The sequence below is a fragment of the Anabas testudineus genome, chromosome 16 (genome assembly GCF_900324465.2).
Source record: "Anabas testudineus chromosome 16, fAnaTes1.2, whole genome shotgun sequence".
In the NCBI taxonomy this organism is placed as follows: Eukaryota; Metazoa; Chordata; class Actinopteri; order Anabantiformes; family Anabantidae; genus Anabas; species Anabas testudineus.
Genome location: NC_046625.1, coordinates 13,745,082 through 13,770,603, shown reverse-complemented (window position 1 = coordinate 13,770,603; position 25,522 = coordinate 13,745,082). Strand labels below are relative to the sequence as shown.

The window sequence follows — 25,522 nt, the reverse complement described above, 5'->3', positions numbered from 1 at the left end:
TATTGCTCTTCTCATACAGCTGTATTATTTTTCCAACTGCATTAACTTTTTACAAGACAGAGCACAGAGTTACTTTAAACCAGCTAAATAAATCTAAATCTACATTTTGGTAGTTGCTAAAAAAAAAAAGGAAATATGCTGTGCTTTGTTTGCTGGGGGAGTTGAAAGTCACTTTGTGTCTTTGAACTAATCTCTATTAATTAATTTAAAGGGGTTATTTATTAATTTTTGTAACCTGGACTAAATCAAATTCTAAAGGATCCATTTCTCCTGTTTTCTACAAACTGCAGCCTGATGCTTGAGTCATGTTGCAGTTTGTAGAAACAGGGAAATGAAGGAGTGGTTAGCAGCTGTCGACGTGCTCAGGGGAGCTACTTAAAGCTGCAACAGATCAAACTAAAATTCATTTGTATCCTGGCATCATAAAATGCATCTCCTCACGCTGGTCCTGTGGATCGTGCTTCTCCCTCAAGGTAAGTCTTTCCTCTGGAAAATTTACTAAATTTGCCTTACAACACAGGAATTTTAAGATATTCCCTTCATGTTGTTTAGCTTCTTTTCTAGTTTATTGTGTGTTTATATTTTTACAGAAAAAAAAAAAAAACTACAATTAGTATTTACCCTCATTCTGCCATTATTATTATTTTTGACTGTGCTTATATTTTAGATTAATATACTATAGTTATACTGTTAATATTTTTTAGGAGGTAAATATCATTTTTAATGTTCCTGTTTTTTCAGCTTACACTCTGAGATGTTATGAGTGTGCAATGGGAACCTCAGGATCCTGCATCAGTTCAGAAATTGATTGTCCTTCACAGACTCAGTGCGGTGCAGTACGAGTTGTTTCATATGCAGGTATGCTATTTTGTAATGCATTGTTCTTCTGTTTTATACTCGACACATTTACTCAGGTTGTTATTTTGTTGCAGGTGGCTCAAAATTAATGGATATCAGTGGGAAAAGCTGTGCCTTGCCTGAAGAATGTGTCACAGGTTCAGTCAACTTTGGAGTTGCCAAAACTGTCGTTACCAGCGAGTGTTGCTCCTCCAACCTCTGTAACAGCCAACCAGCCCCTGGTAACACACTCTACATACTGTACTGTACACTATACTATACTTATAGTTTATTTGTATTTAGATAAAGCTTTGACTTTTAGTTGCTTGTGAGAAAACTGAAATGTACAATCCATATTAACATACTGTATATATTGTACATCATTAGGATTTATTTTATATCCATTACTTGTTTAGTGGTATTATGGATTAATGATGTCAGGTCACATGTCAGAACCTTTGACAATATGTTTGGATCAGATATTGTTAAAGAAACAGGTCTCAAATTCCAAGACAGTCCAGCCCACGAGCATGATGCCCCCACTGGCCATAGCAAAGCTAACCATTACAGTTTGTGTGTGTGTGTGGAAGGACAGTAGACAGTGAAATGGCTTTGAAGAAAAAAGTGTAATGCAGTCATTCACCTTTAGCCAAACAATATCAGAAATGTTCATTCTATGTGACAGAACCCCCAGCATCCAGTCCTAATGGTAAACAGTGTTTCACCTGTGATGGTCAAACGTGCACTGCAACTCTGAACTGCGAGGGGAATGAGGACTACTGCATCTCAGCAAAAGGTAACGGTTAAGTATCTAACTCAGTTTCACATTTTTTGCCTGTTCAGAGGAATGGTCAGTGACTCTGGTACAGTAGATGTGTTAAAAATAGACGCTCACACACTGACACTGTTCATTCTCTCAGTGACTGGAGGAGCTGAAAAAGTGGTGGTGAAGGGCTGTGCCTCCAAACAGATGTGCTCAAGTTCACAAAGTGCACAAATGACACAAGTCATTGGGACAGAAATGAGTTGCTGTCAGGGAAACTATTGCAACAGTGCCCAGAGTACAAGTGCTGGTCTTCTGCTCCTGGTGGCACCACTGATCTATCTTGTCGTCTTTTCCTGACTTATGGACACAGCAACATCATTGTTCAGTCGTTCTTTCATCTGCTCATTGTTTTCACACCCTTTTCCTTATACTTATAGTGACAAATTAAAAATGTAACAACTCTTTTGTCATGTATTTGTGTCATAGTACATTATGAAGATTATGACCATCTGAATACAAGTGAGTCACAACATGCCATGAAATCATTTTGGTCACATGTAAATGTTATTCTAATGCTTTATTTTAACATATAATTCAATTTAATTCAAAACCTTAATTTAAGACCTTACAAAATAGGATAAAATTATATAGAAATAAACTATATAGAAAACCCAACAACCCCACTTGATCAAGCATTAGGCCACAGTGGAGAGGAAAAATGCCCTTTAATAGAGGAAACCTCCAGCTGAACCAGAATCAGGGTGGGCGGCCATCTGCCTCAACTGGTGGAAAGAGGAGAGAGAAAAAGAACATCAGGCAACAATAGCAACAATGGACAGGTGTACTGTATAAATTATTATATTGTTTGTCTGTATTAGTAGAACTAGACTTTGTGCATGACTCGTTAGTGTGTCAAGCACAAGAGATTTTCTTTAAGAAAGAAGACTAAACTATTCAATCCTCATAATTTATGTTTCATCCCTTATCTTACATAATAGGAGAGGCCAAGAAATAACCGTGAATGAACCTTGGACCTACATCTAATATAGGATACATTGGGTTCTGGAAGCCTGATTAACAAGTCCACATACCACATGTCGCTTTGTAAGGTAAAATGGAGAACAAAGATGAAATCTGTGGTTAGTGGTGCAGAAAAGGAGCAGCAGAAAAAACAGTTTTTGACAAAGCGACTGATTATATTACAAAATGAACCAGGATCTGATATCTTACTGAAGAAAATTTAAGAAATGTTAAAGAAAATTAAGAATTGTCTGACTATGTTCACACATTCAAAATCTTGAATGCCGTTGCAGATTTTCCAACCTGCTCTCACCTCTGATTCCTGCAGAAGGATGAATCTTTAGGTCAGATTTGATCTATCATATACACACTGAAGAAAAGTAACAGATTGTGTTTGGTTTTACAGATTAATAATCTTGCTCTAACAATATCAATTCAGAATGTAGAACTGGGGCCGCTAGACAGTGAATTCCTAGAATATTTTTTTGTTGTCAGCTTGACCCCTGACCTCAGGCATTGCCTATTTCCTGTTGAGATATTTAGCCTTGAAAACTGTAGAAGAACTGTTTGTTCTATCCCTGCAACAAGTTAAAGCTGTTAACCAAAAAATACTTTATTTTACTTTATCAAACAACAACAATAAGCTCTAAATGCATTTTGAATAGCACAGATGCTGCAATTAGAATTAGAGATTAAATGCAGTATTAAGATTTTTTTTGTTAATACTATGGATGATGCCTAAACGTTCTTAGATTTGCAGGAAAGGAATTTGGCCAATGGAAAGCAGCATTATTCTTAAAGATTGTTATTACAAGTAGTGTCTGTGGGTAGAGCCTGGATCATCCTCAGTCTGCCCAATCTATGACCATGATTTAACAGTGGTGTATAACTGAAGAGAAAACAATGTATCACCATCTGGTGGACAAAGTTTTTATAACAGCAAAATAATACATTCAAACTGGCAGGTAACAGGGAATTCACACACTGACACTGTTTTCATTCTCTCAGTGACTGTAGGAGCTGAAAAAGTGGTGGTGAAGGGCTGTGCCTCTAAACAGATGTGCTCAAACTTACAAAGTGCACAAATGACACAAGTCATTGGGACAGAAATTTGTTGCTGTCAGGGAAACTATTGCAACAGTGCCCAGAGAACAAGTGCTGGTCTTCTGCTCCTGGGGGCACCACTGATCTATTTTGTTGTGTTTTCCTGACTTATGGACACAGCAGCATCATTGCTCAGTCTTTCTTTCATCTGCTCATTGTTTTCACACCCTTTTCCTTATACTTATAGTGACAAATTAAAAATGTAACAACTCTTTTGTCTTTTTCCAAAGATAAAATCTAGTGCTTTTGCTGAAGTTTTGTTCTGAGTGTCATTTTTAGCCTGAAACCTGTTTTAATCTGATATTAATGATTAAATATCACAAAAGAAATGTCAACTTGTTTGTATTTTTGTTTTCTTTGACTTTTCTCAATTCTTTCTCAGGCTCTTAGAAGTTGTATAAATTGCATGATGGTGTAACTTGTGATAACAATGAGTGCTGTTGCCACCACATGTCGCTTTGTAAGGTAAAATGGAGAACAAAGATGAAATCTGTGGTTAGTGGGGCAGAAAAGGAGCAGCAGAAAAACCAGTTTTTGACAAAGTAACTGATCATATTACAAAATGAACCAGTATCTGAAATCTTACTGAAGAAAATTTAAGAAATGCTAAAGAAAATTAAGAATTGTCTGACTATGTTCACACATTCAAAATCTTGAATGCCGTTGCAGATTTTCCAACCTGCTCTCACCTCTGATTCCTGCAGAAGGATGAATCTTTAGGTCAGATTTGATCTATCATATACACACTGAAGAAAAGTAACAGATTGTGTTTGGTTTTACAGATTAATAATCTTGCTCTAACAATATCAATTCAGAATGTAGAACTGGGGCCGCTAGACAGTGAATTCCTAGAATCTTTTTTGTTGTCAGCTTGATCCCCGACCTCAGGCATTGCCTATTTCCTGTTGAGATATTTAGCCTTGAAAACTGTAGGAGAACTGTTTGTTCTTTCCCTGCAACAAGTTAAAGCTGTTAACCAAAAAAATACTTTATTTTACTTTATCAAACAACAACAATGAGCTCTAAATGCATTTTGAATAGCACAGATGCTGCAATTAGAATTAGAGATTAAATGCAGTATTGAGATTTTTTTTGTTAATACTATGGATGATGCCTAAACGTTCTTAGATTTGCAGGAAAGGAATTTGGCCAATGGAAAGCCGTATCATTGAAGTAGTGTCTGTGGGTAGAGCCTGGATCATCCTCAGTCTGCCCAATCTATGACCATGATTTAACAGTGGTGTATAACTGAAGAGAAAACAATGTATCACCATCTGGTGGACAAAGTTTTTATAACAGCAAAATAATACATTCAAACTGGCAGGTAACAGGGAATTCACACACTGACACTGTTCATTCTCTCAGTGACTGTAGGAGCTGAAAAAGTGGTGGTGAAGGGCTGTGCCTCTAAACAGATGTGCTCAAACTTACAAAGTGCACAAATGACACAAGTCATTGGGACAGAAATGAGTTGCTGTCAGGGAAACTATTGCAACAGTGCCCAGAGAACAAGTGCTGGTCTTCTGCTCCTGGTGGCACCACTGATCTATTTTGTTGTGTTTCCTGACTTATGGACACAGCAGCATCATTGCTCAGTCTTTCTTTCATCTGCTCATTGTTTTCACACCCTTTTCCTTATACTTATAGTGACAAATTAAAAATGTAACAACTCTTTTGTCTTTTTCCAAAGATAAAATCTAGTGCTTTTGCTGAAGTTTTGTTCTGAGTGTCATTTTTAGCCTGAAACCTGTTTTAATCTGATATTAATGATTAAAAATAACAAAAGAAATGTCAACTTGTTTGTATTTTTGTTTTCTTTGACTTTTCTCAATTCTTTCTCAGGCTCTTAGAAGTTGTATAAATTGCATGATGGTGTAACTTGTGATAACAATGAGTGCTGTTGCCACCACATGTCGCTTTGTAAGGTAAAATGGAGAACAAAGATGAAATCTGTGGTTAGTGGGGCAGAAAAGGAGCAGCAGAAAAACCAGTTTTTGACAAAGTAACTGATCATATTACAAAATGAACCAGTATCTGAAATCTTACTGAAGAAAATTTAAGAAATGTTAAAGAAAATTAAGAATTGTCTGACTATGTTCACACATTCAAAATCTTGAATGCCGTTGCAGATTTTCCAACCTGCTCTCACCTCTGATTCCTGCAGAAGGATGAATCTTTAGGTCAGATTTGATCTATCATATACACACTGAAGAAAAGTAACAGATTGTGTTTGGTTTTACAGATTAATAAGCTTGCTCTAACAATATCAATTCAGAATGTAGAACTGGGGCCGCTAGACAGTGAATTCCTAGAATATTTTTTGTTGTCAGCTTGATCCCCGACCTCAGGCATTGCTGATTTCCTGTTGAGATATTTAGCCTTGAAAACTGTAGGAGAACTGTTTGTTCTATCCCTGCAACAAGTTAAAGCTGTTAACCAAAAAATACTTTATTTTACTTTATCAAACTACAACAATGAGCTCTAAATGCATTTTGAATAGCACAGATGCTGCAATTAGAATTAGAGATTAAATGCAATATTGAGATTTTTTTTTGTTAATACTATGGATGATGCCTAAATGTTCTTAGATTTGCAGGAAAGGAATTTGGCCAATGGAAAGCCGTATCATTCTTAAAGATTGTTATTACAAGTAGTGTCTGTGGGTAGAGCCTGGATCATCCTCAGTCTGCCCAATCTATGACCATGATTTAACAGTGGTGTATAACTGAAGAGAAAACAATGTATCACCATCTGGTGGACAAAGTTTTTATAACGGCAAAATTATACATTCAAACTGGCAGGTAACAGGGAATTGTGCAGCTTTCTGTTTGCTCCATGTTCAAACAGTAGGAAATCAAGCATACAAAAACAATACTTTGATTGTATTTGTGTCATAGTACATTATGAAGATTATGACCATCTCAATACAAGGGAGTCACAACATGCCATGATAGGATTGTTAAGTATTCAGTGTATTAAAGATGCAACAGCTGGAAAACCTCCTGAAATGACACTGTTTTGAATGCACCCCTCTGAATCCACCTGACTAAAGATTAATAAACATTTGGAGCATTGGAGCTATGTCAGTCTAGGTTTGTCTCAAATGAGAAAACAACTCCATATTTTTTGATTCACTTACTGTTGTGAGAGACTGTTAGTTACATGTTAGTTAAAGTCAAAACTTCCCTTACATTTACAAAACCTTTATTGTATTTCGAGGATAAAGGTAAATGAGGTGACAAATTAACTAGGCTTACTGTTTTGCATACCGCATCACGATCTAGTGGCTAAAACAAATCCTTTGTGCCACAAATTCAAATTAAGTTACTGTCTGCCCCGACTAGGCATAGAAGTGTTTTCTGGTTTTGTAGAGCGAGGTTTGAAAAATTCACAATTACAAAATCCTAAAGATTTTCAGTATCAATTGTGAGAAACTCACAACGGCCCATGCCCAGCCCCCACTGCTAACAAATCATTGTCATCAAGGTGAATGAGTTTTATAGTCTCTATAACTTATTCTATCTTTATAGGTTTCACTATGCAGCACGTATCTGGGATGGAGTGAAAAAGTCCTCGGCCCTCTCAGAATACAGCCGCCTGTGCTGCTAAAACATTGAGAGAAATGTGGCCCTAAAAGTGGAGACTATTGGTTGCAAGGAGCAGGACGTTGAAGCAAAGCTGGAGGCCCAGTGAAGCATTAGATAAAATACAAGATAACAGCAGCTTCCATAAGCCTGCAGAGTCTTGGTGCTCAAAACGTTGACCATCCCTTCCCTCTGGAAATATAATGTTCAACAGACACAGCTCCCAGTGCAGCAGTGGAGTAAAGGTGAAAGAGAGTGAAAAACAGTCATTTGCACATGTCTAAGGAAGATATGAAAACTTTCTTAATGTGATGCTGTAATTGCAGTTTTGATGTACTGACTCACTCATGTTTTCTGTGGAGGACCTCTCTAAGTTCTTTTTTATTTTCATTAAAACACAAATTAAACAATGTAATTATCAGCTACTCAGAATTAAAAGAAAACATATGCAAAACTATGTTTTGGTTCCTCATTTAATTTCACGTGTTTGTTGCTCTTCTCTTAGAACTGCATTCAATTTTTACAAGACAGAGCACAGAGTTACTTTAAACCAGCTAAATAAATCTGTACTTTAGTAGTTGCTAAAAAAAAGGAAAAAGGCCTTTTTTAGTAAAAAGCTTTCACTTTCCTGTAACTTTCCATTTATGTTTCATCACTTAAATTGTGTAATAGGAGAGGCCAATAAAAACCTTGAAATAACATTTATTTGCTGGAAACCAAATTGACCAGTCCACAGAGCACATATACATGGTTTCTTTGAGTAAGCAAAAGAGGGTATTAGGTTAGGGATTGTACATCTTTTGCCAGTGTGAATCACATCATTTTAATCAGCTTTCAGATGAAAATATAATTTGCATATCCAAACTAGAACTTTTAACAGTCAAATATTTGCTTTATTTGTTGGGGGAGTTGAAAGTCACTCTGAGACATTTTGTGTTTTTGAATTAATCTCTACTAATTAATTTCAAGGGATTATTTATTTATTTTTGTTAACTGGACTAAATATATTTCTAAAGGATAAACCTCTCCTGTTTTCTACAAGAACTGCAACCTGACTCAAGCAGATATTTAAGAATGGCAGATACAAAGTTAACTTCACTTTTAGCTTAAAATTAAATATTGTATTATAACTTAAAAACAATCCTACAACACACATCTACTCAGTTTCATTTTCTGAGGCTTCTTTAACTTTCACTTTACTGTCATATGGGGGATGAAGGAGTGGTTAGCAGCTGTCGACGTGCTCAGGGGAGCTACTTAAAGCTGCAACAGATCAAACTAAAATTCATTTGTATCCTGGCATCATAAAATGCATCTCCTCACGCTGGTCCTGGGGATCGTGCTTCTCCCTCAAGGCAAGTTTTTCCTCTGCTTTAAATGTTTCATTTACTAAATTTGCCTTACAACACAGGAATTTTGATATATTCCCTTTATGTTGTTTAGCTTCTTTTCTAGTTTATTGTGTGCTTATATTTTGAGAGAAAGAAAATGGTACATACATGTTAGAACTACACTTAGTATTTACCCTCATTCATTTCTTTTTTCTTCTTTTTTTTTGACTGTTCTTATATTTTAGATTAATATAATTCAGAGTTACACTGTTAATATTTTTTAGCTAGAACATTTTATTTTTAATGTTCCTGTTTTTTCAGCTTACACTCTGAGATGTTATGAGTGTGCAATGGGAATCTCAGGATCCTGCAACAGTACAGAAAAGGATTGTCCTTCACAGACTCAGTGCGGTGCAGTACGACTTGTTTCATATGCAGGTATGCTATTTTGTGATGCATTGTTCTTCTGCTTTATACTCGACACGTTTACTCAGGCTGTTATTTTGTTGCAGGTGGCACAAAACAACTTGATATCAGTGGGAAAACCTGTGCCTTGCCTGAAGAATGTGTCTCAGGTTCAGTCAACTTTGGAGTTGCCAAAACTGTCGTTACCAGCGAGTGTTGCTCCTCCAACCTCTGTAACACCCAACCAGCCCCTGGTAACACACTCATACCATACTGTACACTATACTATACTTGTAGTTTATTTGTATTCAGATGAAGCTTTGACTTTTAGTTGTTTGTGAACAAACTGAAATGTTCAATCCATATTAACATACTGTATATATTGTACATCATTAGGATTTATTTTATATCCATTACTTGTTTAGTGGTATTATGGATTAATGATGTCAGGTCACATGTCAGAACCTTTGACAATATGTTTGGATCACATATTGTTAAAGAAACAGGTCTCAAATTCCAAGACAGTCCAGCCCACGAGCATGATGCCCCCACTGGCCATAGCAAAGCTGCACATTGCAGTTTGTGTGTGTGTGTGGAAGGACAGTAGACAGTGAAATGGCTTTGAAGAAAAAAGTGTAATGCAGTCATTCACCTTTAGCCAAACAATATCAGAAATGTTCATTCTATGTGACAGAACCCCCAGCATCCAGTCCTAATGGTAAACAGTGTTTCACCTGTGATGGTCAAACGTGCACTGCAACTCTGAACTGCGAGGGGAATGAGGACTACTGCATCTCAGCAAAAGGTAATGGTTAAGTATCTAACTCAGTTTCACATGTTTTCCCTGTTCAGAGGAATGGTCAGTGACTCTGGTACAGTAGATGTGTTAAAAATAGACGCTCACACACTGACACTGTTTTCATTCTCTCAGTGACTGGAGGAGCTGAAAAAGTGGTGGTGAAGGGCTGTGCCTCCAAACAGATGTGCTCAAACTCACAAAGTGCACAAATGACACAAGTCATTGGGACAGAAATGAGTTGCTGTCAGGGAAACTTTTGCAACAGTGCCCAGAGTACAAGTGCTGGTCTTCTGCTCCTGGTGGCACCACTGATCTATTTTGTTGTCTTTTCCTGACTTATGGACACAGCAGCATCATTGCTCAGTCTTTCTTTCATCTGCTCATTGTTTTCACACCCTTTTCCTTATACTTATAGTGACAAATTAAAAATGTAACAACTCTTTTGTCTTTTTCCAAAGATAAAATCTAGTGCTTTTGCTGAAGTTTTGTTCTGAGTGTCATTTTTAGCCTGAAACCTGTTTTAATCTGATATTAATGATTAAATATCTCAAAAGAAATGTCAGATTGTTTGTATTTTTGTTTTCTTTGACTTTTCTCAATTCTTTCTCAGGCTCTTAGAAGTTGTGTAAATTACATGATGGTGCAACTTGTGATAACAATGAGTGCTGTTGCCACCACATGTCGCTTTGTAAGGTAAAATGGAGAAAAAACTAAAACAGCTGCAAGGTACTGTATGTTCCTGGGACTGAAATACAAAGTCTACCTGTTTTCCTGTTTGTATAAAACATTGTGCTTGTGCTCCAGTTTTTGACAAAGTAACTGATCATATTACAAAATGAACCAGTATCTGAAATCTTACTGAAGAATATTTAAGAAATGCTAAAGAAAATTAAGAAATGTCTGACTATCTTCACACATTCAAAATCTTGAATGCCGTTGCAGATTTTCCAACCTGCTCTCACCTCTGATTCCTGCAGAAGGATGAATCTTTAGGTCAGATTTGATCTATCATATACACACTGAAGAAAATTAACTGATTGTGTTTGGTTTTACAGATTAATAAGCTTGCTCTAACAATATCAATTCAGAATGTAGAACTGGGGCCGCTAGACAGTGAATTCCTAGAATCTTTTTTGTTGTCAGCTTGACCCCTGACCTCAGGCATTGCCTATTTCCTGTTGAGATATTTAGCCTTGAAAACTGTAGGAGAATTGTTTGTTCTATCCCTGCAACAAGTTAAAGCTGTTAACCAAAAAATTCTTTATTTAACTTTATCAAACAACAACAATGAGCTCTAAATGCATTTTGAATAGCACAGATACTGCAATTAGAATTAGAGATTAAATGCAATATTGAGATTTTTTTTGTTTGACAGGAAAAGTGACAAACATAATATTATGGATGATGCCTAAATGTTCTTAGATTTGCAGGAAAGGAATTTGGCCAATGGAAAGCAGCATTATTCTTAAAGATTGTTATTACAAGTAGTGTCTGTGGGTAGAGCCTGGATCATCCTCAGTCTTCCCAATCTATGACCATGATTTAACAGTGGTGTAAAACTGAAGAGAAAACAATGTATCACCATCTGTTGGACAAAATTTTTATAACAGCAAAATAATACATTCAAACTGGCAGGTAACAGGGAATTGTGCAGCTTTCTGTTTGCTCCATGTTCAAACAGTAGGAAATCAAGCATACAAAAACAATACTTTGATTGTATTTGTGTCATAGTACATTATGAAGATTATGACCATCTGAATACAAGTGAGTCACAACATGCCATGAAATCATTTTGGTCACATGTAAATGTTATTCTAATGCTTTATTTTAACATATAATTCAATTTAATTCAAAACCTTAATTTAAGACCTTACAAAATAAGATAAAATTATATAGAAATAAATTATATAGAAAACCCAACAACCCCACTTGATCAAGCATAAGGCCACAGTGGAGAGGAAAAATTCCCTTTAATAGAGGAAACCTCCAGCTGAACCAGAATCAGGTTGGGCGGCCATCTGCCTCAACTGGTGGAAAGAGGAGAGAGAAAAAGAACATCAGGCAACAATAACAATAGCAACAATGGACAGGTGTACTGTATAAATTATTATATTGTTTGTCTGTATTAGTAGAACTAGACTTTGTGCATGACTCGTTAATGTGTCATGCACAAGAGATTTTCTTTAAGAAAGAAGACTAAACTATTCAATCCTCATAATTTATGTTTCATCCCTTATCTTACATAATAGGAGAGGCCAAGAAATAAGCTTTAAAAAACCTTGGACCTACATCTAATATAGGATACATTGGGTTCTGGAAACCTGATTAACAAGTCCACATACCACATATACTGCATTTGTTTTGTAAACCACAGGGCAATCTTTATATAAATGAACAAGGACAAATGTATGAACTGAGATGAGTGAAAGTCACCCTGAGACATTTTGTGTCTTTGAACTAATCTCTGCTAATTCATTTCTAGGGTTTTATTTGTTTATTGTTGTTAACTGGACTAAATACATTTCTAAATAACTAATGTCCTGTTTTCTACAAGAACAGGAGACATATCAAGCAGATATTTCAGAATGGTGTATTTACCATTCAAAACATCTGCTCGAGCAGAGCTGTTAGAATAATTTGAAGCTAAAAGTGTGACTAATTAATTAACTAATTAACTAATTGAATTAGTTATATTTAATAGAGTGTAGTAAATATTTCTCACTGTGTATATATTTCACTTTGTTTGTGTTATAATTCCTATTAGAATAGTTTCCTATTTTAAAAAAATACCATATAACTTAAAAATAATCCTACAACACACATCTACTCAGTTTCATTTTCTGAGGCTTCTTTAACTTTCATTTTACCGTCAAATAGGGGTGATGAAATACTGGTTAGCAGGTGTTGACGTGCTCAGGGGAGCTAATTAAAGCTGCAACACATCAAACTAAAATACATTTGTATCCTGGCATCATAAAATGCATCTCCTCACACTGGTCTTGGGGATCGTGCTTCTCCCTCAAGGCAAGTTTTTCCTCTGCTTTAAACGTTTCATTTACTAAATTTGCCTTACAACACAGGAATTTTAAGATATTCCCTTCATGTTGTTTAGCTTCTTTTCTAGTTTATTGTGTGTATATATTTTTAGTATTTACCTTCATTCTGTCATTATTTTTATTTTTTTACTTTTCTTATATTTTAGATTAATACACTTTAGTAATACCGTTAATATTTTTTAGGAGGAAAATATAATTTTTAATTAATTTTTTCAGCTTACACTCTGACATGTTATGAGTGTGCAATGGGAACCTCAGGATCCTGCATCAGTTCAGAAATTGATTGCCCTTCACAGACTCAGTGCGGTGCAATACGACTTGTTTCATATGCAGGTATGCTATTTTGTAATGCATTGTTCTTCTGCTTTATACTCGACACATTTACTCAGGCTGTTATTTTGTTACAGGTGTCTCAAAAGTAATTGATATCAGTGGGAAAACCTGTGCCTTGCTCGAACAATGTTTCACAGGTTCAGTCAACTTTGGAGTTGCCAAAACTGTTGTTACCAGCGAGTGTTGCTCCTCCAACCTCTGGAATGGTCAGTGACTCTGGTACAGTAGATGTATTAAAAATAGACGCTCACACACTGACACTGTTTTCATTCTCTCAGTGACTGGAGGAGCTGAAAAAGTGGTGGTGAAGGGCTGTGCCTCCAAACAGATGTGCTCAAACTCAAAAAGTGCACAAATGACACAAGTCATTGGGACAAAAATTCGTTACTGTCAGGGAAACTATTGCAACAGTGCCAACAGTAAAAGTGCTGGTTTTCTGCTTCTGGTGGCACCACTGATCTATTTTGTTGTGTTTTCTTGATTCATGGAAAGAGCAGCATCATTGTTCAGTCTTTCTTTCATCTGCTCATTGTTTTCACACCCTTTTCTTTATACTTTTAGTGACAAAGTAACAACAAATAACATTTTTTATGTCTGTAGTAACTCTAACAATATCAATTCAGAATGTAGAACTGGGGCCGCTAGACAGTGAATTCCTAGAATCTTTTTTGTTGTCAGCTTGACCCCTGACCTCAGGCATTGCCTATTTCCTGTTGAGATATTTAGCCTTGAAAACTGTAGGAGAATTGTTTGTTCTATCCCTGCAACAAGTTAAAGCTGTTAACCAAAAAATTCTTTATTTAACTTTATCAAACAACAACAATGAGCTCTAAATGCATTTTGAATAGCACAGATACTGCAATTAGAATTAGAGATTAAATGCAATATTGAGATTTTTTTTGTTTGACAGGAAAAGTGACAAACATAATACTATGGATGATGCCTAAATGTTCTTAGATTTGCAGGAAAGGAATTTGGCCAATGGAAAGCAGCATTATTCTTAAAGATTGTTATTACAAGTAGTGTCTGTGGGTAGAGCCTGGATCATCCTCAGTCTGCCCAATCTATGACCATGATTTAACAGTGGTGTATAACTAAAGAGAAAACAATGTATCACCATCTGGTGGACAAAGTTTTTATAACGGCAAAATTATACATTCAAAATACAATACAATAATACATTAAAACATTCAAACAACAATAACAATAGCAACAATGGACAGGTGTACTGTATAAATTATTATATTGTTTGTCTGTATTAGTAGAACTAGACTTTGTGCATGACTCGTTAGTGTGTCATGCACAAGAGATTTTCTTTAAGAAAGAAGACTAAACTATTCAACCCTCATAATTTATGTTTCATCCCTTATCTTACATAATAGGAGAGGCCAAGAAATAACCGTGAATGAACCTTGGACCTACATCTAATATAGAATACATTGTTCCCCGCCATATTGGTAGTTTTTATGTTGTTACTTTGTCTGCGTGTTTTTGCCTGTTTTGGTTGTGTCTGTTGACAGCACCCCTTAGTTCCCTGTTATGTGTGGCTTTTTTCTAAATAAATCTTATTTTTCATTCATGCCTGCCTCGTCCCTTTCCCCTTAATTTGTGACAGGACCAACCTAGAGAAAATTAACTTCTTGTAAAAACTTGCAAAACTTTCAACAAAGTTTTCAATCTTTAAAACTAGTAGTTCACAGTTGTTCTGGCCTTTAACCGTTTCAAACAAAGTGTAAAAATGTCTGTGGACACTTTGTAACAGCAGAAACAAACTGTGAGCACATCTCCACCGCCTCTGACACAGCAAAGATTTTAACAGTTATTTATTTATACATCCAGAATCAATATAATACAAAAGCATCTGCAAAGCAATTAATTAATTTATATTTATTTATTTATTTATTTAGTGGACGGTGTTCTCTCAACAGCGGATTTTCTTTTTTTTTTAAACTCTACTCAACATTGTCCAACTAAATTTCACTAAAATGACTAATATTCAGCTTGTTCAGTGTGTGAAGTGCAGGATGTTTAGACGGCGGTAATTTTACCTGTGACAGGTGTGTGTTAGTTATCACTGTGATGGAGAAGATAACAGCGTTAGAGGAGCGCATCCAGACTTCAGAGAGAGTGACACTAGTGTTATTTCCGTAGCAGACAGTCTGGGTGCCGCAGGCGGAGATAGTCAGACCCCGACTCCGGCGTTAGAGCCCTCACAGCGGGGCGAGTGGGTGACGACTCGGCGGCATACTGGCGCAGCCAAAGCTAAGGCTAAGGCTAAGGGGGCTCCAGCGGCTGTGGTCAGGTGTATCCCGGGGGCCAAGGCACCGGACACTGAAGGTAATCTTAGGGCCTTAGGACAGCATAGATTTCAAAGATAGTGGTACATGCTGGAGCGAACGATACACGCCTTCATCAGTCTGAGGTTACCAAGAATAACTTTAAACGACTGTTAAATATTAGATCTCTTACATCTAAAGCTCTTACTGTTAATGAAACTATCACAGATCAGGATTTTGATATACTCTGTTTAACAGAAACCTGGATTAAACAGGACGAGTATGTAGCTTTAAATGAAGCAACTCCTCCTGGATTCAGCTACATTCACCAGCCTCGTCTGACTGGTAGAGGAGGAGGTGTCGCAGTTATTTATAATGATAAACTGACTATCGTACAAAAACATGTACACAAATTTAAAGCTTTTGAATGTCTTTATAGTAACATAACAAGTGTAGATACAAATATAAAGTCTGCTCAGCCGATCCCGCTAATTATCATTTACAGACCCCCAGGGCCCTACTCTGAATTTCTTTGTGAATTTGCAGATTTCCTCTCAAACCTAGTCGTTTTAGTAGACAAAGTGTTAATTGCTGGAGATTTTTATATTCACTTTGAGAATCCAGAAGACCCTCTGAGAACAGCATTTATGTCCATACTGGACTCAATAGGAGTAGATCAGTGTGTAGTAGGACCCACTCACAAAGCGGCTAACACGATAAATATCCTTCAGATTAAGTATAAGAAATTTACTTACGCTTCCACTGTCTGAAGTGTGTCAGACCATTATCTTGTTTCAATTAAAGTGTGTCATATTAATAATGTATACTCAGCTCCGCACTACCGCATTCAACTTACATTCACATCAACTACAGCACAGAGCTTTACCAGTAATCTCCCAGAGTTATCAACTTTGATTAGATCACCATCTGACCATACAGAACTTGACCAGAGGACTGAATGTTTAGTCGTCATTCCGTTATACCTTAGATAATGTAGCTCCAGTTAAAAGAAAAGTCATTAGAGATAAGAAACTCGCTCCCTGGGGCCTTAAAACAGACTGCTCTAAAGTTAGAACGTAAATGGCGCCAACCTAAATTGTTAGTATTTCAGATAGCATGGAAGGAGAGTATCCTGAACTATAAAAAAGCTCTTAGTGCAGCTAGATCAACGTATCTCTCCACTCTTAACACTAGATTTTTATTTAATACAGTAGCCAAATTAACTAGAAAGAAGACCACTGCAGATATCTCCACAGCAACGTTGTGCAGTAGTGAGGACTTCATGAACTTTTTCCAAAACAAAATTGTAAATTTAAGGCACAAAATTCAAGCTTTAAAACCAGACAATTTAATTGACGCAGATGATAAACTAACCACAAGAGAATGAACTAATTTCACTCATCTCTTCTGCAAAATTATCAACTTGTACATTAGACCCTATACCGACACACTTTCTAAAACACATGGTGCCAGAAACAACAGAACCGCTGCCGAAAATCATAAATTCCTCACTCAGCTGTGGGTATGTCCCAAAGTCTTTTAAATTAGCAGTTATTAAACCGCTAATCAAGAAACCTCATCCCTGTCAGCTGTCCAATTACAGGCCGATATCAAACCTCCCCTTTATCTCCAAGATTCTCGAAAAGATAGTAGCGGGACAGCTATGCTCGTATCTACATAGAAATAACATACACGAACTCTATCAGTCAGGATTTAGGCCTCATCACGGCACTTGTTAAAGTATTAAATGACCTCCTATTGGCCTCTGATTAGGGTAGCGTCACTATGCCTGTGCTACTTGACCTCAATGCAGCTTTTGACACAATTGACCATAGTATTCTCCTTTACAGATTAGAAAATGTTGTAGGAATTATGGGAACGGCCCTCTCCTGGCTTAGGTACTATCTGACTGATCGTTATCAGTATGTAGATCTAAATGGCGATTACTCCACAGGCTCTCCAGTGGAGTTTGAGTCTCAACAACACAAACACGTAAACATGGTATTAACTGTTATTGTTATGCTGACGACACACAGTTATGTTTCATCAAAACCAGATGAGATCAAACAGCTTAATAAAGTTGAGCAATGTGTAAAGGATATACAAGACTGGATGCTAATTAACGTCCTTCTGCTTAATCCTGATAAGACAGAAGTACTAGTTATAGGATCACATGCAGCTAGAAGCAAGATTTTAGATCACACCGTAAACCTAGATGGCCTTTCTGTTACATCTAGTGCAACAGTAAAAGACCTTGGTGTGATTCTAGATTCCAGTCTTTCATTTGAAGCTCATGTAGATAATGTCACCAGGACAGCTTTCTCTCACCTCAGAAATATTGCCAATATAAGGAATATTTTGTCACTAAGCGACACAGAAAAATTAGTCCATGCTTTCATCACCTCTAGGTTGGACTACTGTAATGCCTTACTGTCTGGCTGTTCAACCAGGTGCATAAACAAGCTTCAGTTAGTTCAGAATGCAGCAGCGAGAGTCCTCACTAGAACCAGAAGATACGAGCACATCGCCCCTATCTTATCTACACTTCATTGACTCCCTGTGAAATTTTGCATTGATTTTAAAATACTACTATTCACATTTAAAGCATTAAATGGTCTCGCGCTGCAGTATCTGAGTGAACTACTAGTGCCTTATGATCCGCTACGCCTAGCTGCCTGTCAGTACCTCGTATCATGAAAACTACAGCTGGGGACAGTGCTTTTTCTTACAAAGCCCCAAAGTTATGGAATAGCCTTCCAAATAGCGTTCAGGACTCAGACACAGTCTCAGTATTTAAGTCTAGGCTGAATTGACTGCTATTTATTCAATCAAGCATTTTTGTAAATAGATTTGGGAAGGACTCATGGACGTAGAGCATTATGGTGAACTGGTATGTTTAGATGCTGTCTGACCAAACTATCCCTCATAATTTATGTTTCATCCCTTATCTTGCATATTGAGAGAGGCCAAGAAACCACCTTGAATTAACCTTGGACCTACACCTAATATAGGATATATTAAGTGCTGGAAACCTGATTAACAAGTCCACATACCACATATACTGCATTTGTTTTGTAAACCACAGGACAATCTTTATATAAATGAACAAGGACAAATGTAAAGACTGAGATGAGTGAAAGTCACCCTGAGACATTTTGTGTTTTGAACTAATCTCTAGTAATTAATTTCTAGGATTTTATTTATTTATTTTTGTTAACTGGACTAAATACATTTCTAAAGAACTAATGTTCTACAAGAACAGGAGACATATCAAGCAGATATTTCAGAATGGTGTATTTACCATTCAAAATATCTGCTCAAGCAGAGCTGTTACAATAATTTTAAGCTAAAAGTGAAATTAACTAATTAACTAATTGAATTAGTTATAATTAATAGACTGTAGTAAATATTTCTCACTGTGTATATTTCACTTTGTTTGTGTTATAATTCCTATTAGAATAGTTTCCTATTTAAAAAATACCATAAAACATAAAAATAATCCTACAACACACATCTACTCAGTTTCATTTTCCGAGACTTCTTTAACTTTCACTTTACTGTCATACGGGGGATGAAGGAGTGGTTAGCAGCAGGTGACGTGCTCAGGGGAGCTACTTAAAGCTGCAACGGATCAAACTAAAATTCATTTGTATCCTGGCATCATAAAATGCATCTCCTCACGCTGGTCCTGGGGATCGTGCTTCTCCCTCAAGGTAAGTTTTTCCTCTGCTTTAAACTTTTCATTTACTAAATTTGCCTTACAACACAGGAATTTTAAGATATTCCCTTCATGTTGTTTAGCTTCTTTTCTAGTTTATTGTGTGTATATATTTTTACAGAAAGTAAAAAAAACTACACTTAGTATTTACCCTCTTTCTGTCATTATTTTTATTTTTTGACTGTTCTTATATTTTAGATTAATATAATTGAGTTATACTGTTAATATTTTTTTAGCTAGAACATTTTATTTTTATTGTTCCTGTTTTTTCAGCTTATACTCTGACATGTTATGAGTGTTCAATGGGAACCTCAGGATCCTGCATCAGTACAGAAAGGGATTGTCCTTCACAGACTCAGTGCGGTGCAGTACGAGTTGTTTCATATGCAGGTATGCTATTTTGTGATGCATTGTTCTTCTGCTTTATACTCGACACATTTACTCAGGTAATTATTTTGTTGCAGGTGGTTTAAAACAACTTGATATTAGTGGGAAAAGCTGTGCCTTGCCTGAAGAATGTGTCACAGGTTCAGTCAACTTTGGAGTTGCCAAAACTGTATTTACCAGCGAGTGTTGCTCCTCCAACCTCTGTAACAGCCAACCAGCCCCTGGTAACACACTCTACATACCGTACTGTACACTATACTATACTTATAGTTTATTTGTATTTAGATGAAGCTTTGTCTTTTAGTTGCTTGGGGGGAAACTGAAATGTACAATCCATATTAACATGCTGTATATATTGTATATCATTAGGATTTATATCCATTACTTGTTTAGTGGTATTATGGATTAATGATGTCAGGTCACATGTCAGAACCTTTGACAATATGTTTGGATCAGATATTGTTAAAGAAACAGGTCTCAAATTCCAAGACAGTCCAGCCCACGAGCATGATGCCCCCACTGGCCATAGCAAAGCTGCACATTACAGTTTGTGTGTGTGTGTGGAAGGACAGTAGACAGTGAAATGGCTTTGAAGAAAAATGTGCAATGCAGTCACTTACCTTTACCCAAACAATATCAGCAATGTTCATTCTATGTGACAGAACCCCCAGCATCCAGTCCTAATGGTAAACAGTGCTTCACCTGTGATGGTCAAACGTGCACTGCAACGCTGAACTGCGAGGGGAATGAGGACTACTGCATCTCAACAAAAGGTAACGTTTAATTATCTAACTCAGTTTCACATGTTTTGCCTGTTCAGAGGAATGGTCAGCGACTCTGGTACAGTAGATGTGTTAAAAATAGACGCTCACACACTGACACTGTTTTCATTCTCTCAGTGACTGGAGGAGCTGAAAAAGTGGTGGTGAAGGGCTGTGCCTCCAAACAGATATGCTCAAACTTACAAAGTGCACAAATGACACAAGTCATTGGGGCAGAAATGAGTTGCTGTCAGGGAAACTATTGCAACAGTGCCCAGAGTACAAGTGCTGGTCTTCTGCTCCTGGTGGCACCACTGATCTATTTTGTTGTGTTTTCTTGATTGCTCAGTCTTTCTTTCATCTGCTCATGGTTTTCACACCCCTTTCCTCATACTTATATTGAAAAATTAAAAAAGTGACAACACAGCAGTCTTTGTCAATAACAACTCTTTTTGCTTTTTCCAAAGATAAAATCTAGTGCTGGTGCTGAAGTTTGGTTCTGAGTGTCATTTTTAGCCTGAAACCTGTTTTAATTGGATGTTAATCATTAAAAATCAGAAAAGAAATGTCACATTGTTTGTATTTATTTTCTTTCTCAGTGTCTTCAAAGTTGTGTAAATTTTACTTATTTTTGTGTCATGCATGATGGTGCAACTTGTGATAACAATGAGTGCTGTTGCTACCACGTGTCGCTTTGTAAGGTAAAATGGAGAACAAAGATGAAATCTGTGGTTAGTGGTGCAGAAAAGGAGCAGCCGAAAAATAAAAAGGGCTCTTCTGGGTGCTGCAAAAGTGCAAAACTAAAACTTTCCTGTTGTTGCTAAAAACATTCTATATTAAACAAGAATATTGTTTTAGACAGCTAATAAGTATAGTTTATTGACATCCTCTTTCATTAGGTGAAACCAAAATGAGCAAGGTACTGTATGTTCCAGGGACTGAAATACGAAGTCCACTTTCTTTCTTGTTTGTATGAAACATTGTGCTTGTGCTCCAGTTTTTGACCAAGTGACTGATCATATTAGAAAATGAACCAGTATCTCAAATCTTACTGAAGAATATTTAAGTGTAGAAGAAATGTCTGACTATGATCACACATTTAAAATCTTGAATGCTGATGTAGATTTTCCACTCTGCTCTCACCTCTGATTCCTGCTTGGTTTATTTGGTTAATGTTTTTCTGATAAGGTTAAGGTTGGATAAGGTTGCTCTAACAATTTCAATTCAGAATGCAAAACTAGGGCCGCTAGACAGTGAATTCCTAGAATGTTCTTTGTTGTCAGCTTGACCCCTGACCTCAGGCATTTCTTATATCCTGTTGAGATATTTAGCCTTGAAAACTGTAGGAGAATTGTTTGTTCTATCCCTGCAACAAGTTAAAGCTGTTAACCAAAAAATACTTTATTTAACTTTATCAAACAACAACAATGAGCTCTAAATGCATTTTGAATAGCACAGATGCTGCAATTAGAATTAGAGATTAAATGCAATATTGAGATTTTTTTGTTTGACATAAAAGTGACTAATATAATACTGTGGATGATGCCTAAATGTTCTTAGGTTTATTGCAGGAATATAATTTAGCCAATGGAAAGCAGTATTATTCTTAAAGATTGTTATTACAAGTAGTGTCTGTGGGTAGAGCCTGGATCATCCTCAGTCTGCCCAATCTATGACCATGATTTAACAGTGGCGTAAAACTGAAGAGAAAACAATGTATCACCATCTGGTGGACAAAGTTTTCATAACAGCAAAATAAAAAATTCAAACTGGCACGTAACAGGGAATTGTGCAGTTTTCTGTCTACCCTGTGGTCAAACAGCAGGAAATCAGGCATACAAAAACAATACTTTGATTGTATTTGTGTCTTAGTACATTATGAAGATTATGACCATCTGAATACAAGTGAGTCACAACATGAAATGAAATAATTTTGGTAACACGTATGTTTTTCTCATGCTTCCTTTTAACACATAATTCAATTTAAGTCAAGACCTTAATTTACGACCTTACAAAATAAGATAAAATTATATAGACATAAATTATATAGAAAACCCAACAACCCCACTTGAGCAAGCATTAGGCCACAGTGCAGAGGAAAAACTCCCTTTAATAGAGGAAACCTCCAGCTGAACCAGAATCAGGGTGGGCGGCCATCTGCCTTGGCTGGTGGAAAGAGGAGAGAGAAAAGAACATCAAGCATCAAAAAACAACAACAATAACAAGCAGCAAAACACTGGACAGATATACTGTATATATTGTTTGTCTATATTAGTAGAACTAGACTTTGTGCATGACTCATTGGTGTGTCAAGCACAAGAGATTTTCTTTAAGAAACTAAATTAAACTATTCAACCCTCATAATTTATGTTTCATCCTATATCTTGCATAATAGGAGAGGCCAAGAAATAACCTTGAAATAACCTTGGACCTACATCTAATATAGGATACATTGGGTTCTGGAAACCTGATTAACAAGTCCACATACCACATATACTGCATTTGTTTTGTAAACCACAGGGCAATCTTTATATAAATGAACAAGGACAAATGTATGAACTGAGATGAGTGAAAGTCACCCTGAGACATTTTGTGTCTTTGAACTAATCTCTGCTAATTCATTTCTAGGGTTTTATTTATTTATTTTTGTTAACTGGACTAAATACATTTCTAAATAACTAATGTCTCCTGTTTTCTACAAGAACAGGAGACATATCAAGCAGATATTTCAGAATGGTGTATTTACCATTCAAAATATCTGCTCGAGCAGAGCTGTTAGAATAATTTGAAGCTAAAAGTGTGACTAATTAAGTGAAATAATTATAATAAACTAATTAGCTAATTAACTAATTAACTAATTTGTTATATTTTATAGGCAGTAGTAGATAGTTTTCACCTTGTATATTTCACTTCGTTTGTGTTTTTTACTTCTCATTGCTAAAACACACCTGTTGTTTCAGTTAAAACTGCCAAATAGTTTCCTATTTAAAAAAATACCATAAAACTTAAAAATAATCCTATAACACACATCTACTCAGTTTCATTTTCTGAGGCTTCTTTAACTTTCACTTTACTGTCATATGGGGGATGAAGGAGTGGTTAGCAGCTGTCGACGTGCTCAGGGGAGCTACTTAAAGCTGCAACAGATCAAACTAAAATTCATTTGTATCCTGGCATCATAAAATGCATCTCCTCACGCTGGTCCTGGGGATCGTGCTTCTCCCTCAAGGCAAGTTTTGCTTTAAACTTTTCATTTACTAAATTTGCCTTACAACACAGGAATTTTAAGATATTCCCTTTATATTGTTTAGCTTCTTTTCTAGTTTATTGTGTGTATATACTTTTAGTATTTACCCTCATTCTGTCATTATTTTTATTTTTTGACTATATTGACTTATATTTTAGATTAATATTATTCAGAGTTATACTGTTGATATTTTTTAGGAGGAAAAATTAAATTCTAATGTTTTTTCAGCTTACACTCTGACATGTTATGAGTGTTCAATGGGAAACTTAGGATCCAGCAACAGGACAGAAAGGGATTGTCCTTCACAGACTCAGTGCGGTGCAATACGACTTGTTTCATATGCAGGTATGCTATTTCGTAATGCATTGTTCTTCTGCTTTATACTCGACACATTTACTCAGGCTGTTATTTTGTTGCAGGTGGTTTAAAACAATATGAGATGAGTGTGAGAACCTGTGTATTGCCTCAACAATGTGTCACAGGTTCAGTCAACTTTGGACTTATCAAAGCTGTCATTACCAGCGAGTGTTGCTCCTCCAACCTCTGTAACAGCCAACCAGCCCCTGGTAACACACTCTACATACTGTACTGTGTACTATACTGTACTTATAGTTTATTTGTATTTATTCAGTTGAGTTGCTTGTGAGAACACTGAAATGTCAGTCAATCCATATTCACATACTGTGTATATTGTATATCATCAGGATTTATAAAAAGGTCTCAAATTACAAGACAGTCCGGCAAAAGCTAACTATTTTATTCTGCCATCACATTTGCTGCATGCCCAAGAGCATGATGCCCCCACTGGCTACAGCAAAGCTAAACATTGCAGTTTGTGTGTGTGAGAGAGAAGTAGACAGTGAAAAAAGAACCTCCAGGTTCAAGTTAAAATGGCTTTAAAGAAAAATAAAATGCAATGCATTCACTCACCTTTACCCAAACAATATCAGCAATGTTCATTCTATGTGACAGAACCCTCCACATCCAGTCCCAATGGTAAACAGTGCTTCACCTGTGATGGTCAAAACTGCACTGCAACGCTGAACTGCGAGGGGAGTGAAGACTACTGCATCTCAACAAAAGGTAACGTTTAATTATCTAACTTAGTTTCACATGTTTTCCCTGTTCAGAGGAATGGTCAGTGACTCTGGTACAGTAGATGCGTTAAAAATAGACGCTCACACACTGACACTGTTTTCATTCTCTCAGTGACTGTAGGAGCTGAAGAAATGGTGGTGAAGGGCTGTGCCTCCAAACAGATGTGCTCAAACTCACAAATGACACAATTTATTGGGGGAGAATATAGTTGCTGTCAGGGAGACTATTGCAACGGTGTCCCCAGTACTCACAGTACTTACAGTACTCAGAGTACAGTAAGTGCTGGTCATGCTCCTGGTAGCACCACTGTTACATCTTGTTGTGTTTCCTCGACTGGTGGAGTCAGCAGCATCATTGCTCAGTCTTTCTTTCATATTTCATTATTTCATCTGCTCATGGTTTTCACACCCTATTTCTTATACTTATAGTGACAAAGTAGAAAGTGAAGAAAGCAAAGTGAGAAGATCTTTTTCTGCTTATTTCAGCCTGAAACCTGTTTTAATGTGATGTTAATGATTACAAATCACAAAAGTAGTAGCAAAGAAATGTGCAAACTAAAATTGTCATATTGTTGCTAAAATACAATTTATACTAAACAAGAATAGTGTTTGAGATAAGCAATAAGCATAGTTTATGAAGGTTATGACCATCTGAATACAAGTGAATCACCTCCCACCTGCCCACCCTGCCTTCTGCCTCGACTGGTTGGCGTGAGTGGAAAGAGGAGAGAGAAAAGAACAGCAGGCAACAAAAAACAACAACAACAAGCAGCGGAAATACTGGTATACAGGTATACTGTA

At 36.5% G+C, this 25,522-nt stretch overlaps 4 protein-coding genes across 4 annotated transcripts; all 4 read left to right on the top strand.

Moving 5' to 3' along the window:
- The first annotated feature begins 420 nt into the window (after positions 1-420).
- LOC113169949 (urokinase plasminogen activator surface receptor-like) lies at positions 421-2,505 on the top strand. The gene is made up of 5 exons (XM_026371757.1): positions 421-473; positions 742-858; positions 933-1,079; positions 1,523-1,633; positions 1,758-2,505. Exons 1-5 carry the CDS (start codon positions 428-430, stop codon positions 1,958-1,960), a joined length of 624 nt encoding a protein of 207 aa, XP_026227542.1. The 5' UTR covers positions 421-427; the 3' UTR covers positions 1,961-2,505.
- Positions 2,506-8,532: 6,027 nt separating this feature from the next.
- Positions 8,533-10,403, top strand: LOC113169950 (urokinase plasminogen activator surface receptor-like). Its single transcript, XM_026371758.1, has 5 exons — positions 8,533-8,666; positions 8,964-9,080; positions 9,155-9,301; positions 9,742-9,852; positions 9,979-10,403. Exons 1-5 carry the CDS (start codon positions 8,621-8,623, stop codon positions 10,179-10,181), a joined length of 624 nt encoding a protein of 207 aa, XP_026227543.1. The 5' UTR covers positions 8,533-8,620; the 3' UTR covers positions 10,182-10,403.
- Positions 10,404-19,119: 8,716 nt separating this feature from the next.
- LOC113169951 (urokinase plasminogen activator surface receptor-like) lies at positions 19,120-20,892 on the top strand. Its single transcript, XM_026371759.1, has 5 exons — positions 19,120-19,224; positions 19,503-19,619; positions 19,694-19,840; positions 20,279-20,389; positions 20,516-20,892. Exons 1-5 carry the CDS (start codon positions 19,179-19,181, stop codon positions 20,716-20,718), a joined length of 624 nt encoding a protein of 207 aa, XP_026227544.1. The 5' UTR covers positions 19,120-19,178; the 3' UTR covers positions 20,719-20,892.
- Positions 20,893-23,540: 2,648 nt separating this feature from the next.
- Positions 23,541-25,253, top strand: LOC113169942 (urokinase plasminogen activator surface receptor-like). Its single transcript, XM_026371749.1, has 5 exons — positions 23,541-23,606; positions 23,853-23,969; positions 24,044-24,190; positions 24,597-24,707; positions 24,834-25,253. Exons 1-5 carry the CDS (start codon positions 23,561-23,563, stop codon positions 25,148-25,150), a joined length of 738 nt encoding a protein of 245 aa, XP_026227534.1. The 5' UTR covers positions 23,541-23,560; the 3' UTR covers positions 25,151-25,253.
- Positions 25,254-25,522: the final 269 nt, after the last annotated feature.

What these genes read in the sequence shown, in the direction of transcription:
- LOC113169942 (XM_026371749.1), top strand. Translation starts at nt 23,561, where the DNA reads ATGCATCTCCTCACGCTGGTCCTGGGGATCGTGCTTCTCCCTCAAG. An exon ending in ACGACTTGTTTCATATGCAG is followed by an intron (nt 23,970 to 24,043) that starts GTATGCTATTTC and finishes ATTTTGTTGCAG; the next exon opens with GTGGTTTAAAACAATATGAG. An exon ending in CTACTGCATCTCAACAAAAG is followed by an intron (nt 24,708 to 24,833) that starts GTAACGTTTAAT and finishes TCATTCTCTCAG; the next exon opens with TGACTGTAGGAGCTGAAGAA.
- LOC113169950 (XM_026371758.1), top strand. Translation starts at nt 8,621, where the DNA reads ATGCATCTCCTCACGCTGGTCCTGGGGATCGTGCTTCTCCCTCAAG. An exon ending in ACGACTTGTTTCATATGCAG is followed by an intron (nt 9,081 to 9,154) that starts GTATGCTATTTT and finishes ATTTTGTTGCAG; the next exon opens with GTGGCACAAAACAACTTGAT. An exon ending in TAACACCCAACCAGCCCCTG is followed by an intron (nt 9,302 to 9,741) that starts GTAACACACTCA and finishes TCTATGTGACAG; the next exon opens with AACCCCCAGCATCCAGTCCT.
- LOC113169951 (XM_026371759.1), top strand. Translation starts at nt 19,179, where the DNA reads ATGCATCTCCTCACGCTGGTCCTGGGGATCGTGCTTCTCCCTCAAG. An exon ending in ACGAGTTGTTTCATATGCAG is followed by an intron (nt 19,620 to 19,693) that starts GTATGCTATTTT and finishes ATTTTGTTGCAG; the next exon opens with GTGGTTTAAAACAACTTGAT. An exon ending in CTACTGCATCTCAACAAAAG is followed by an intron (nt 20,390 to 20,515) that starts GTAACGTTTAAT and finishes TCATTCTCTCAG; the next exon opens with TGACTGGAGGAGCTGAAAAA.
- LOC113169949 (XM_026371757.1), top strand. Translation starts at nt 428, where the DNA reads ATGCATCTCCTCACGCTGGTCCTGTGGATCGTGCTTCTCCCTCAAG. An exon ending in GATCGTGCTTCTCCCTCAAG is followed by an intron (nt 474 to 741) that starts GTAAGTCTTTCC and finishes CTGTTTTTTCAG; the next exon opens with CTTACACTCTGAGATGTTAT. An exon ending in CTACTGCATCTCAGCAAAAG is followed by an intron (nt 1,634 to 1,757) that starts GTAACGGTTAAG and finishes TCATTCTCTCAG; the next exon opens with TGACTGGAGGAGCTGAAAAA.